At 39.5% G+C, this 14,327-nt stretch overlaps 2 protein-coding genes across 3 annotated transcripts; one reads left to right on the forward strand and one right to left on the reverse strand.

The window, feature by feature from the left end:
• The first annotated feature begins 307 nt into the window (after positions 1-307).
• On the forward strand, positions 308-10,620 carry mlf1 (myeloid leukemia factor 1). Of its 2 annotated transcripts, none has more exons than XM_080890114.1 (8): positions 308-496; positions 1,271-1,433; positions 5,345-5,389; positions 6,557-6,640; positions 6,898-7,020; positions 7,236-7,395; positions 9,472-9,610; positions 9,736-10,620. In XM_080890114.1, the coding sequence occupies exons 1-8, from the start codon at positions 450-452 to the stop codon at positions 9,776-9,778; spliced, it is 804 nt and encodes a 267-aa protein (XP_080746240.1). In that variant the 5' UTR covers positions 308-449; the 3' UTR covers positions 9,779-10,620. The 2 variants fall into 2 exon arrangements, with proteins under 2 accessions (XP_080746240.1, XP_080746241.1); XM_080890115.1 differs by having other exon boundaries at positions 351-496; positions 1,223-1,433.
• Positions 10,621-11,561: 941 nt separating this feature from the next.
• Positions 11,562-13,700, reverse strand: med29 (mediator complex subunit 29). The gene is made up of 4 exons (XM_080889014.1): positions 13,453-13,700; positions 12,676-12,734; positions 12,486-12,576; positions 11,562-12,084 (listed from the first exon to the last, which is right to left on the reverse strand). Exons 1-4 carry the CDS (start codon positions 13,675-13,677, stop codon positions 11,857-11,859), a joined length of 603 nt encoding a protein of 200 aa, XP_080745140.1. The 5' UTR covers positions 13,678-13,700; the 3' UTR covers positions 11,562-11,856.
• Between the last annotated feature and the right edge of the window lie 627 nt (positions 13,701-14,327).

The following is a 14,327-nucleotide window of genomic DNA, read 5'->3' on the forward strand; positions in this document are numbered from 1 at the left end:
TTACAAATGTCTTCCAAGAATCACTCCAGCAAATGCTCCAGAGAGTTCCCTCATGTCACCGATATGTCTACTTTTTTTTTGTTATTTAGTGGCATAGCTTACTGTATGAATGTAACAGCTCCTTGTCTGAATAAGTCTGATAAACACACTTCAACTTTTTGCAGCAACGTACATGAACAGGACAAGAAACTTCAGTTTTCCAAGAAATTTCGAGAGTTGCGTTGCCATAGCAGCCAGCCACAACAGACAGCGCGCGGACCCCATGATGAACCCGCCAATTCGAGGGACGGATTCGTACCACGTGGTCTGCCGTCAGCGCGACTTTGTTTTTAACATCAGGTTGCCTGTCATCGCCTCTATAGTAACGATACCGAGGCTGAGCGGCGAGCTCCGGACACCTGTGGCGGATTTTTTCTAGAAGAACTTTACCGCTTCGAAAACACCTGAAAATGTTCAACAGCAGTCTCAGGGAGTTTGATGAAGATCCGTTCGCCTCGTGAGTAACTGAACCAGTGTGTTAAAATTTTCTTAAGAGCTGTCACTGTTCAAATCTGTTGGGTTTTCAGTTTGGAAGTCTTGCTAAATCTTCATTCGTGTATGTATTTGTCAATTTATCACGCGGATGAACAGCAGTGGGAATATTGTTTTTATTAAAATCTGTCATTGGCACATTAGACCTAACTAAATTGACTGTGTTATCTGTTGTTCGGTTAATTAGATGTGCAATATACAAGACAATAACAGCCTGATAGTTTTCCTTGACTTAGTCGTGTTACTGCAATTTTGCACCGAGCACAGTAACTGTGATATGATACAGTTTTTAATAAGTTTAAGTTGTTATAGTTGGTTTTAATGTGAACCCCTTTACTTGTTAAAAATAAATACAAGGGCGTTACTTTGTGTCCATATTTGTTTTTGATGCAGCTTTCTATCATTACAAGGACGAGCCAGTGCAGTTTGCAGAAAGTGTAGTATAGTGTCTACACTGGCACTGTGCTATCACTTAGTTAGGGCAGCCACACTTGACCCGACTTCTAAGGCAAGTGTTAAAGGTGGCTAAAATTATATTAGGAGTCCTTCATATTTCAGTGTGTTGTCTTCAGTAAAGACTTTGTCTATAATGTGTTTCAAGCTCATGTAACTAAAAGATGTAAGTCATTCTGACATGTAAACATAAATCTTTTTTTATTTCTGTTTTTTCTTTTCCTTTTCTTTTCCTTAGCGAATATTGAGACACACTTTGTCTTTACTACTTCTTCCTTTCCCACAGGGATCCTTTCCGTGCACATAGGGAGCATATGCGGCAGATGATGCGTAGCTTCTCCGAGCCTTTCGGTGGGGCCCTTATGCCAAGTCTAATGGATGGGAGAAACCGTGGCCACGAGATGGTAGAACATCCCAGTTCATCCCATCCACTGAGAAACGAACACAGGGTGAGAACGTGTTTCGTCAACTTGTAAACTCAGCTAACATGTAATAGACACCACCAGTTTAGCTCTACAAGGGAAATGAATGAAGCCTCTGCTTAAGTGTAACACTTATGATCTGTGAGTTTATAACCACAGATGGCTGGTATTTTGAGTTTACTAAGGCTATACTGGAAGCCTGCCACTGGCACCTCTCACTGAGGTATGGGTCCATGTGAGTCTTTGGTTTTGGGAAAGGGCAACCCCCTTGGCCTCTCAGGACAGTTATATCTAGCCCTGAAGAGCCCTATTTATAGTGCATTGTTCCACTGACACACTGCTTTCTTGCAAAAACATGCACAGTCTTAAAGCTTGAAAACTCCAAGGCATATGACCCCAAAGAACTCTGCTTTTCTCTGCTGAAGATAAGTGTTTATTTAGATATTACTTTAGCTGGTCTGTCATCATTAAATGCAATGCTATCCCAATAATAGCATTGCATTTAATTAGCAATTGCATGCAATAATCTTTTATTGCATGCAATTTGTCTTATACCCTGAGCTTAAGGCCATGGCTTTGCAACATATTTCCTCAAGATATGATGGTTAGACAGTATTCATTGACCAGATGACCGGAACTTTTTGATGTTAACTGTCCTCGATGTAATGAAATAACGAGTAGATAGGCCAAGGGTTAGTTTAGACCTGCTACTGCACCCGTTAACCTTTTCCAAATCGCCCCTCCACTGCCTGCTTTTAGTCAAACTTAGTTCCCGTCACCTGCTTTGATCCCACTACCTCATGAGAGCCTGTATTTATATCTTTGATAATGACTTACATCAGAAGCCTGCCCTGAATCGCCAGCTGTCTGCTTTCTCTTTATTAGCACCATACCTTTAACTAGCTAATGCCAGCTGAGAGGGAAGCTCTTACTACTTGTCTAATGAGAGTGGGAGAGGAAGTCTGCCACAACTATCTGCACGCACAGCCTATAGACCACCTTGAGCTTAAAACACTGAAAAGACAGAACCACCAGGTGATCTAGGTTTCCTTCAAGCAGTGGAGGCACTGCAGGGGGTCATGGATACAAGGCAAATCCTAGAAAGTGGGACTGACGGATTGCTCTGAACTGCTTCACCCTCTTGTTTAAAGCATCAGCCTGCAGAATAAATAGGAGAGAGGTAAGGTGAGCGGAGGTGTGGTTCTCTACAGAGTGGCTGCTTCACCAGATCTGAGTCAATCTTAGTTAGGTTGGTCAGGGGCCTTGTTAGAGCTGTGCAGTTCAGGGAAAAAACACCCACTCATAACTTACAAATCCCAGGAATTTAGGTCTTTTAAAAACCTTTCTTTTCTTTTTTTCTTTTTTTTTAATCAGACTTTTTTTTTTAAATGTCCCAGTGACTACTGGAGTTAACTTTAACTTTGGATAATGCTTCCCATCATGCACCATGTCATGTTTCTCCCAGCATTTGCTTGGAATCCTACCATCATCCAGATATGTGCAGTGTATGCTGCATGTGGATACAACACATCATGGAGACCCAGAAAATTTAGAAGGGAGTACCACAAACTGACAGACTAAAGAAGCGGCTTTCAGCTTGTACTCTGCTGAGATGTCAAATCTGACAGTGTTCCAAACACAGGGTTTTGAAAACCCTAACTGGTCCAGGAGCTCATCAGCCTGGGGCACTGAATAAACATCGAACGGTGGATCTTCATTCACCCTGTTATAGTCTACACATAACAGAACAGACACTTCCTCCTTCAAGTCAAGGACAAGAAAGGGGCTACACTGAAAGCTGTTGTGCTGCTCTGTTGTTTCCTCTAACAGCAAATCTGGTTTACAGAAACCTGTTGTGTTAGCGTTCTCTTACACTGTTTTGTTAAAACAACAATCAGAAGACCTACTGTGTGGTAAGACATATGAAATTAAGTCTCTGCTTTGCCTCATTTATCTGAAGATAAGGAGAAATGCCGCCCAAGAGTGGTCTGAAGCTGTGCAGCTGTGTTATTGTCTTTGCAGTGGCTTGTATGTACAGATGTCACGGACACTCGGCTTATTCATTGTTGCTCTTTTCATCCATCTGTTTGGCAGAATGTTCCTTGGCAATGGTGCTGCAATTAGCGGCTGCACGACAGACAGCTCACTCGCTCCCTCTAACTGTTCTCCAATATCACAGGCACAAATGTGCATGCAAAAATACATCAATAAAACATCTTCACAAGCATAATTACGCACAGTCGCAGCTTACAGAGTAACATGGATGCAATGGCACACACACACTGACAACATAAATGCTGGAAGGCTTGTACTTCTTGTATTCGCTTACCAAGCATTAGATTCTCAGCAGGACAGTAAGTCCTGCCTTACCTTCCATGGCTGCTTTGAGTATTCACATTTCTCTGTCGCTTGCCAATATCAACCACCGGGTTTATATTACATTTCAAAACATGTCTTCATAAAGGCATTTGTTTACAAAAGTATCACTGACAATCAAGCCTCACTGTAATTCTACAGTTGGTTCTGTTTAGTTAGGGTTACAAAGGTGTGAGCTCTTTTTTTTGTTGCTGATTAATATTCTGTTTACACTGAATAAAAAAATCTATAAAAATGTAGAAAGTTGGCTTTATTCGCCTATTAATGTTAGTCACCTGACTCAGTGCCTCTTTACCTTCTCTGTAGTCGTTTAGCTCTGAGAGAACAAATTTAACAAAAAACTTTCTGGTGATTTATCACTTCTTTGGTTCCTGCAGCCTGCCTCGGGATGCAAAGTTGTAGGTTTAATATCAAACTGACAGACAGAAAAGATCAATTTTCAGCTATCCACCAGCCAAAAATAATGTGTAACATGTAGACCACATTATTTTTCACCCTCAGTCTCTCCTCTGCTCAACCCTGGTCTAAATATAATGCTGGCAGATATGTAACTGGCATTTATTAGTTCACAGATGCCACTGTGGGATAAAAATGGCTGTGAGGGCCTCATAGATACGGGTCAGGAGCATTTTACATCAGCTTGACCTTTGAAAAGAGCTGAGAGAGCAGCCTTGGACTCTGGGACCGCTGTGAGATTCCTGTCCTCAGTGGTCCACCCTGCCCACTGAAGCCTTCCTAGAATGAATGAAGCTCAGTTTCAGTGTTCAAGCCACACTAATCTCTGGCAATGCGACCCAATTACACTTGGAACACAAGTCACTCAACACCCCACTGATCACGCACAATACCACTGTGCATCACACTCACTGAAAATCCATTGGCACACATCATGATGGCAGTTGAGATGTTTATCCAGGGTCAAAGGGTCACAAACACCTGTGATTTTGGCCGAGGGAACACAGACTCTGAATGAAGCCTGCAGGCCGGCCCCTCCTGGTTTCTCACTCCTTTCACTTCCAGAAGATTCAAGGCCTTGAACGCCTGTGCTTTGAGCTATGTGGGGAGTTGTGTGTGACTGTGTCAAGGGCTTACATACTGATGTATGAAAATCTAACAGCTACTGGCAATAACCACAGCAAACACAGAAAGTCTACAGTTTTTGTATGTAGCAACATATCACTGAGCTAGAACATGTATGTACAGTTGTTGTCCAAAGTTTACACACACTCATCATGGGCATCAATGTCATGCTAATTTGAGGCTTTTAATGATTTGTTTGAACTGGGTTTTTTTTCCAGGGTAAAATGATTGCACAGCATACAGATTTTCTCTAACCCACATTGAGTCAAAAGGAAGCATATAGGCTCAAATAAATACATACACCAATCATTTAATGAGTAGTGCTAAAGGTTCTACAATGTCATTCAACGTGATGAGGGCAAGTACATGTGAACTTATGATCACAAGTGTATAATGCAGACATTTTTACTATTACTGTTCCAAATTATTCAAATATTGTGTGTGAAGTTGTGTTGCTAAACTGGTGTTGTTTGACTCCCCAGGATATGAGCCGGTCGTTGTTGCCATTTGGTGGGATTGACAATACGGTCAGTAGAGTTCTCTTTTGTTCATTAAAACTCATGTGACTTTCTCATATATAGGCTATGTGTGTGCTCCTAAGTCTGTAACTAGTTCTGTCCACTACTGTTTGTCCAGGAACCAGCACTCATCGACCATTTCTTCTGATCCATTTATATGCCACTACTCCATGCTATAAACTTCTGCCAACTCTCTGCAAAAATGTCTTGTCCATGTCTCTCTATGCTCTCCTTTTTTCTCTTCTGTTTCCCCTTACCCTGTAACCAGTTGTAATGGATGGTTCCTCACAGTCCCATAAACCCTGAGTATTTCCTCATAACATATTGTTTGGGGTTTTTCCCTAATGTTGTAAAACTGAATTGAACTCCAAATTTAAACTATCAAATTACTCTTTCAAGGCTTTAACACTTTAAAGTCAAAGTTAATCATGAAATGGTGTTTGGGAGATGATTAGTAACATAAATATTATTGTGGTGCTAGATTACACCCAAACACATACATTACTTGTAACAATACTCAGAATACATGAAGACAGAGTCTATTTTAAACTTCTGAAAAAAATACAATGAATAATTCCTATGAAAACTCTGTGACCAGTATGTGGAATGACTGGCGGGTTGCTTTAGTAGTTTTACATAATCTAGTTTATAATGGTCTCAACTATGGCATCATCATCGCTGTTTGGCACAATTAAGATTATGTCTAGCTAATAGTAGTTTAAAAAATGTGATTGGTCTTTGTCTTACTCTGAGAAGTTATGAGGATGTAACCATAGTGGTTTGCAGTTTCTGAAGTATAAGGCTGATGATGCATCTGTTTCTGTAAGATCTGGGTCCATTTAATTAGGGGAAAACCCGGCTTGACAAAAGCAGCACAGAAACATTTGAAGTTATCCATTTTTAATATCTCTATGCAAGGAAAATCCAGATCAAGGAATCCTCTGCTGTACTTGCTTAAACTTTAGTCACGAATGCCAGGAGGTAACGTGATACAGTATTGTGAAGTGATAAAATGTGTCCCGGGCAGCAACTGTGTAAGATACATGTACGGACTTCACTGTGCTAAATGTATGTTTGTACGCATGCTGCGGCTGTTTATGAGCCGAAAATGTTTTGTGACCCATGTGAGGCCAGCCGTCAAATGACTGTTATTATTTTCCCATTGTGTCTGTGCAGGACTTGATGAGAAACCCTTTCGGTGTGTTTGACAACATGATGGCCAGCATGAGAAGTAGGATGGAGGGAATGCACAGAAACCTTGTGAGTTTACGTTCAGCCTGTTTCTCTTGGCAGTTTCTTCTTGTTAAAAGGAGTTTTTCCTTCCCACTGTTGCCAAGTGGTTGCTAATAGTGGGTTGTCCGATTGTTGGTGTTTTCTCTCTATTAACTTACAATATAAAGTGCCTTAAAGCAAATATTGTTGTGATTTGGAACGATTTGACTAAAACTGAATTGATATTGAAAATTATGTTATACAAAAGGCGATTGCCTGACAGTATTTGTTTCTGTGTGTTTCAGGAGTCCGCAGATTCAAACACCCACTCATTTCGCTCCTCATCAGTAATGACATATTCAAAGGTTGGAAATGAGCCTCCCAAGGTCTACCAAGCAACCTCGTCAACACGCTGTGCCCCAGGAGGGGTAAGTAACCCTGTGGATGTATTACTGTACTATATTATATCAAAACTAAATGCATGTTAGTGCTGTAAGTTTCCACTTCAACATGAGAAACGTCTACACTTTGACTATCATATACTCTCAATATGAGCTTGTTTTATTGGTATTATTACAGCTTTCCTTGTAACTCCTATGTCACATGACTTTAATGATATGTGCTTATTTTTAACACGCCCCAGATCAAGGAGACCCGGCAAGCAATCAGAGACTCTGAGAGTGGTCTCGAGAAGATGAAAATCGGACACCACATCCAGGACAGGGGGCATGTTGTTGAGAAGAAATACAACAAGAAAACAGGAGAGAAGGAGTTCAACCAGGACTTTCAAAATATGGATGAATGTATGTTATAACTTTACTATTTCTGTATGTAAAGGCTGCAAAAATGTATTCTCCCTCAATTTTTTAAGCGTACCACCATAGTTTTATGGTGTGTTTGGATAAGTTGGTAACACTTTATAATACGACCCTAGACTAAGGGCGTAATTCCCCTGTAATTTAATGGAATTTCCGTGTATTTTATTTGAAATTACAATGTCATTTTACTTATACAAAAAGTTAAAAGTAGGTACACTACAGTAAGGCGGCAACAAGTCAGATTTTTACAAGAAACAAAGAAAAAACTATACACTAAGTAAATGTAAGTAATTTTGCTTAATGCATAAGTATTTTTAAGTGTTATGTAACGTCAGTTATTTTACAGGAAATGAGACATAAAATATACTTAAAGTAATTTTAGTACAGTGTAAGCAATTTTGTGTGTAATTTTATCATAATCTTTTGGAACAACAAACAACGTTACAAATTTGTAATGGAGTGGATTCATCTTGGCCCCTTACATCTTTTATGACATTACTTATACATTACTTAAAATTACTTACAATGTAATTATTTCTGTGTTTTCTTTAAAAAAAAATCTGACTTGTTGTTATTCGTGGCTCAAGAGTTGGGAGTCGCCTTGGGCGACTGTGGCTCAGGGGGTTGGGAATCGCATCTGTAACCGGAAGGTCACCGGTTCGATCCCTGGGCTCTCTGTCCTGGTCGTTGTGTCCTTGGGCAAGACACTTTACCCTACTTGCCTACTGGTGTTGGCCAGAGGGGCCGATGGCGCGATATGGCAGCCTCGCTTCTGTCAGTCTGCCCCAGGGCAGCTGTGGCTACAACAGTAGCTGCCTCCACCAGTGTGTGAATGTGAGAGTGAATGAATAGTGGTATTGTAAAGCGCTTTGGGTGCCTTGAAAAGCGCTATATCAATCCAATCCATTATTATTATTGTAATCAGAAGGTTGCCGGTTCGAGCCCCGGCTCCGTCAGTCTCGGTCGTTGTGTCCTTGGGCAAGACACTTCACCCGTTGCCTACTGGTGGTGGTCAGAGGGCCCGGTGGCGCCAGTGTCCGGCAGCCTCGCCTCTGTCAGTGCGCCCCAGGGTGGCTGTGGCTACAATGTAGCTTGCCATCACCAGTGTGTGAATGTGTGTGTGAATGGGTGGGTGACTGGATGTGTAAAGCGCTTTGGGGTCCTTAGGGACTAGTAAAGCTCTATATAAATACAGGCCATTTACCATTTATTGTGCATCTACCTTGAAGTATCTGTAGGTAAATAAAATACATTGTAATACCATATAACATACACTGAAATTCCATTTAATTACAGGGTAATTATGTCCTTAGTTTTAGTTTTTTTCTCATTTTTAAATATTTTTATTTTAATAAATAACATGCCAACTGAGTCGTGTAAAGTCTTAAAGGGCAGGTGTGTAGGAATGGATATGTATCAGCTAAACTGGAATGCAGTGTTCATAATACTACGTAATAACAGGATTGCTTAATAAGAGCTCTTTGTGTTTACTTGGTAGATGTACAGATAAATCAAACACTTTCTGTAGGGACTTTTACATTTTAATGTTGACACAAAATCTGACCTATACCATAGACCCATCCTTCAGTCCATCCATCAATTTTCTTCTGGTATTCCAGTTCAAGGTCAGAGTTTTTCCCGAGCTGTCATAGGGTGAGAGGCAGCGTATATCCTGTGCACATCGCCCTATAGTCTCATCTAAATGATTAAAAACAGCGAAGGAGGTACACTTGATTGGTCTCAGCCTGTAACTTTACTAGATGTCATTGAATTCTACACAGCAGTTGTTTAAAGTGATCAGAACATTTCGGGTGAAGAAATGTAAACGGCTTTTACAACGCCAAATTTGAGGGCACAGAAGTCCAGGAGATGACCAGCTTGTCTTTACATTTTTAATTCAATCTGTCCTTAGTAGCGGGCGGTATTATAAAGCGTTACCAACAAGTTCCATGAAAACTTTGTTTAAAAAAAATTCAGATAAAAATGTTATACTACTATGAAATGCCATTGTTTAGGTCTTTCTAGGCCCTGAGTCTGCCTAACACGATAATAATTCCTCAGCTGAAGCACAGTCTTTTGATGATGAGTGGCAGCAGGAAGTGTCCAAGTTTCAGCAAACCGGGCCCATGTCTCGCTTGAACGAACCACAACCCCGTGTTGTTCACCAGGCAGCCCTCACTGGTCCTGAGCAGGACCACAGGTTGGATTATTATTGGATTATTATGTAGTGCTGCAGACAGTTGAGAAACTCCAGATCAGCATCAAATGACAAACATATGGAAGATACGTATTTAATTTTTGTCTTTGTTTTGGTGTTTCCTGCAGAGACCAACCAGGGAGCAAGGCTAAAGGAAAACAGAAAAAGTGAGAGCTCAGGGACGACGAAGCAGTGTGCAATAAAGTTGTTTGTTTTTAAACAGCATACAGTACAAACTGGTGCCCTTCTTACCCATAAACACAGTCAGACCACTGACCTGGATTTTAAAAGGTCAAGCTGTGTCTGGTTTTTCAATATTTTGGCTCAGTTACTTACGTTTCACACTACTGCTGCACATTTTCTGAAACATGCTGCACAACTATGAGAATGCTAAACATTTTTCAGCACTTAGTTTGAATCGGTGCACTATTTGCTACACATAAATGGTAAGGCGTTTGGCACTACACGAGACAAAAGAATTATTAAAAACTAGAAAATGTTTATATCTCTGGGGCATTAACGATATAGAAATGTAATGCATTGAAGTTGCAAAAGCAGTTATAGTGCACTTTGAATATGCTTGGTTTCATTATATTTTTTTTCCTTGAGGATGTAGTGATGTCATCATATTGGGGTAACACATTCAAAACGCAGTTGATTTCATCAGTTTCTCGTATTGTCTTTTTTAATATTGTCATGCAGCCAGACCGGAGAGAACATAGTGAATTACTGAGCTGTGTGGAATGCGCTAATGCACTTAGATCATACCTGTTTTGTCTGAGATTATGTTGTCTTGTACCTGATGCGACAGATATGTACTTTATCTGCTGTAATCTTATGTAAAAAGAACTATTACCCTTCTCTTTTTATATTGTTAATTTGGTGTTGTCTCGCGTTTCATCTGATGAACTCCGTTCACAAACTGTCGACGTGTGAATTTTTCTCAGTGATTTGTGTATTTTTACGAGCTTTAACAGTGAAGAAAATGTATCAACTGAAAATAAAAGTGATAAGACTAATCTGTTGGGGTTTTTTTTTTTTTAAGTATATACAAAGGTTATCCTCAATATTTGGAAGTCAGTCTGAATACTGAATAACATAGCATAGCCGGTGTCAAAATGAAGCCCTTGTCTCTAAGAGTGACCGGGGGTGGTATTTTTGGATCTAAGCACTTGTCAGTAGCTCAGATTGGTCTGAGATGTTACACAGCTGCAAGCGTGCCTCTCACATGTTTCTATATCAGACTGCATACATTCCAGAGCTTCAGATACAATTGGAAGAAGCTGCAGAAACCTGACATGTTATCAAAGTCCTCATTCACCCTCTGAATACACAGCACAAGGGCCAAAAGAGCATGATGGTATGTAAATATAGAGTGCTGTGCAAAAGTCTTGAAACACCTTTCATTTCATTATATTTTGCTTCTAATGGCTCAGACCTTTACTCTGTAGCTCTGTACATTGGCTGCTTTTTCAGTCATTTTCAGTCCAGTCCTTATGCCTGAACCGTTGTTTTAGAAGTGCTTTTTTGTTAAGCCACTTAATACTGACTTATTCAAGCATAAAGGCACCATATTCAAGGGATGAACCATGTTTGAGCCTTCACAGACAAATGAGCAAAACAATTTTAAATATTATTTTTAGACACTCATTTGCAGCCTGTCATAAAAACACAATTTATTCACATTTCTTTAGCTGAATTTATTGAAAAATCCCAACAATAACCTATGTTGACATTAAATACTATTTTTTTCACCAACAAGGTGATTCCCAAAGATATATTAGCAGAAAACTTGCATATTTCTACATTGGGTCCAGCTTGTCCTTCAAAACATTAGGAAACTGGATAAGTGAGAGACAAAAGAAGAAGTGACAAGCTTAAAAAAGCTAATTGCAGCAGAGGAACGGTATCTGAAAGTCACATCCTTAAGAAACATGAAAAATTTCAGCAAACATACCGGTAAGTAGAAAGATTTTATTAGCGAATACAAACGTGTTATAAAAGACTTCACCTGCGCTTCTGCCGCCACCTGCTGGTCATCTTCCAACATAACGTCTGTCAGAATTATTTACAAAGTGGTGGCAAAAACACAACTTCACGCTCCACCAAATATACATGACCTTTTGACCTGCTGACATAAATCATCATCATGGCCAATGTAGCATGAAAGTGAGAAGTAAATATTTTACAATTCTGTCACCTTTTACAAAACACCTGGTGCATAAAGAGCTGTAACCATCAGTCCAAATCTATATGATTCCTTGAGGCTGTCCCTTTCCTGCAATCTTCTTAGAACACTCCAGCAAAGCGTTGTGGATATCTTTGGCACAGGAGATCTGAGATTTGATCATGCCAAGGTACTGGGCATATGACATGGACTCTGTCTGGACGGTGTCTGGCTTGGTGGCTGTTGGGACCAGGTTGGGTGAGTGTTTGGCACTGTCGATGCTCTGTGAGAGGCACTCATATGCTAGTCGCTGCACAGAGAAGAAGAAAAAATTCAGTTTGTGGAGGAAATCTTAAGTGTAGATACAGTGCAGTGGTCCCTCGTTTATCGCGGGAGTTACATTCTAAAAGGTCTTTTAGATTTGACTGATAACTTCTTTAATTTTAATGCTTTTTTTAATAGTCAGTCTTGAGTTAAGTTCTATTTCATCTGTTTAAGTCATTAAAACATATCACAATGAGATTGGTTTACACCCAATTTAAATATTTGTAATGTTTTGTGAGAAAAAAGGTTTACAGTCATATTTAGTTTTTAGGGGTACAGTTATGATCTCTTACAGAAATGACAAAACACTCACAAAAATCAACACATAAATGTGTCTGGATGTCTGTTTTTACTCCATGATGGATTATTTGTTTGTTTGAATCTTACCAAACATAGCTCAAGTTGATCGCAAAGGGCATAAAACTCCTCCAGGCTTTTGTCAAAGCGCTGAAGTGTCACTGAAGTGTCACTGGTTTTTCTAAAACAAAAGGAAAAAAAAGACAGACATAGAAATAAATCAGAAGGCTGCTTGACAGAGACATACAGATCAGAGGTTGCCACAAACGACGCTACTTACATGCCGTTGTCAATTGTCGTGTTATATGCCAAATTCAGGGAGGCGATTCTCATTACATTCTGCATTGGAAAGAAGTAAAGTAAATTTCATTCACACTCTACACCTTCACAGTATGTTTCAGATCAATATTGAGCCAGGCGAAGAATTCCTTCCTAAGTGTCTACAACAGATTTTGGATAATAGTGAATTAGTGACTAATGATCCATATTAATGTTTCAAAGCACAGGAAGATAGTATATTTTTAGGTTTTACATGACTGTCAAAACGATTTAAATATATTTTATTCAAAGGAAAATGTCAAGATAATTCCAGAACTGATTGGCTGTTTAACTACACATTTACACAGGACTTTACAGGACCCGGCCAAATATGTTGGGAGGCAGGCAGTTCCCATGGTAATGTGAAAGTCCCCTTTGACCTCCGTCATAAGAGTCCAATAAAAATAATAAAAATACACATCAATTGGGGTGGGATGTACAGTTTCACGGTTTCCATATTCACTAAAATCACAGTTTAATTGAAGTAGAACCACACTGGTGGATCTAAAATCCACCTCAATAGATCGGGATTAACGTCATTGTACAAAAATTTGAAGCACCTGTGCAACAGTATCGAATTATAAAATATATTTTTATGTTTACTGGGAAACTTTCGGGAAAGGTATCAAATTTCAGGCTAAAATAATTAAATTTGTTTTGTTTTTTACTGCTGTTAAATGTCAAAACGAACAGTATGTGAGGGTTAGCATCTTCAGCCAGCTACATGCGCAGCACTTACCTGTAAACTCTCCTTTAGCTGCGGTATAAGCATCTTAAATCTCTGAACTGGGTCAAAGTCTTGCTGTTGACTCAGTTGCTGTTGTTGTTGCTGCTGCTGTTGTTGTTGTTGTTGCTGCTGCTGTTGTTGTTGCTGCTGCTGCTGCTGTTGCTGCATTGAAGCAGACTGTTGTTGTAATCCGGCCTGAGACATCGACCCTCCTGGTTGCGGCTGCTGAGACGCCATCTTGTTCTGCTGTGACTAGAATATCCGGGAAAATATCCGGTTCTATAATTTTCAAAATAAAAGTAATTCTTAAGAGGGTCACTGAAGGAAGAGGGAAGGGACGGGTATAAAATAAATTTAAAAAACAACAAAACACTCCTCAAAATCTTCTATGTTAAACCTTATATTATACATTTTAATTGGATTAAGCAACAAACAAATGCTGATTTTAGCACAGAGTCACCACATTATAAACTTCCAGACTTTGAAGAGACCTTGTAATGAAATGGGTCCATTCAGAAGAAAATAACAGACTCGTTTAGGTTAGGTGATAGCTTTTGTGTGTCAATTTGCCACTTTAATGTAAAAAATTTGTTGTCCCTTAGTTTTTTTCTACCTTCTGTGGCCCTAATACTCTTTTGTACAGTCTTGATTATTTTGAACTACATGTACAACCTTATTCATTCCCAGAGATACTGTTTTTATTAATTGTAATAATACTTTAGTTTGTTTTCCGTGGTTCTTTTTCATTTACATAAAAATAAAATTTTTATTTTGCGATATTTAATGTATTTTCTGTACCAGTGATTGTATGAATGACTTTAAAAAAAATTACAGGCTTTGCAAAGCAGGAACAGATAAGGAATTCCTCAGAGATTCATGGATGTAAT

Source organism: Rhamphochromis sp. 'chilingali' (assembly GCF_963969265.1).
Source record: "Rhamphochromis sp. 'chilingali' genome assembly, chromosome: 8".
NCBI lineage: Eukaryota > Metazoa > Chordata > Actinopteri > Cichliformes > Cichlidae > Rhamphochromis > Rhamphochromis sp. 'chilingali'.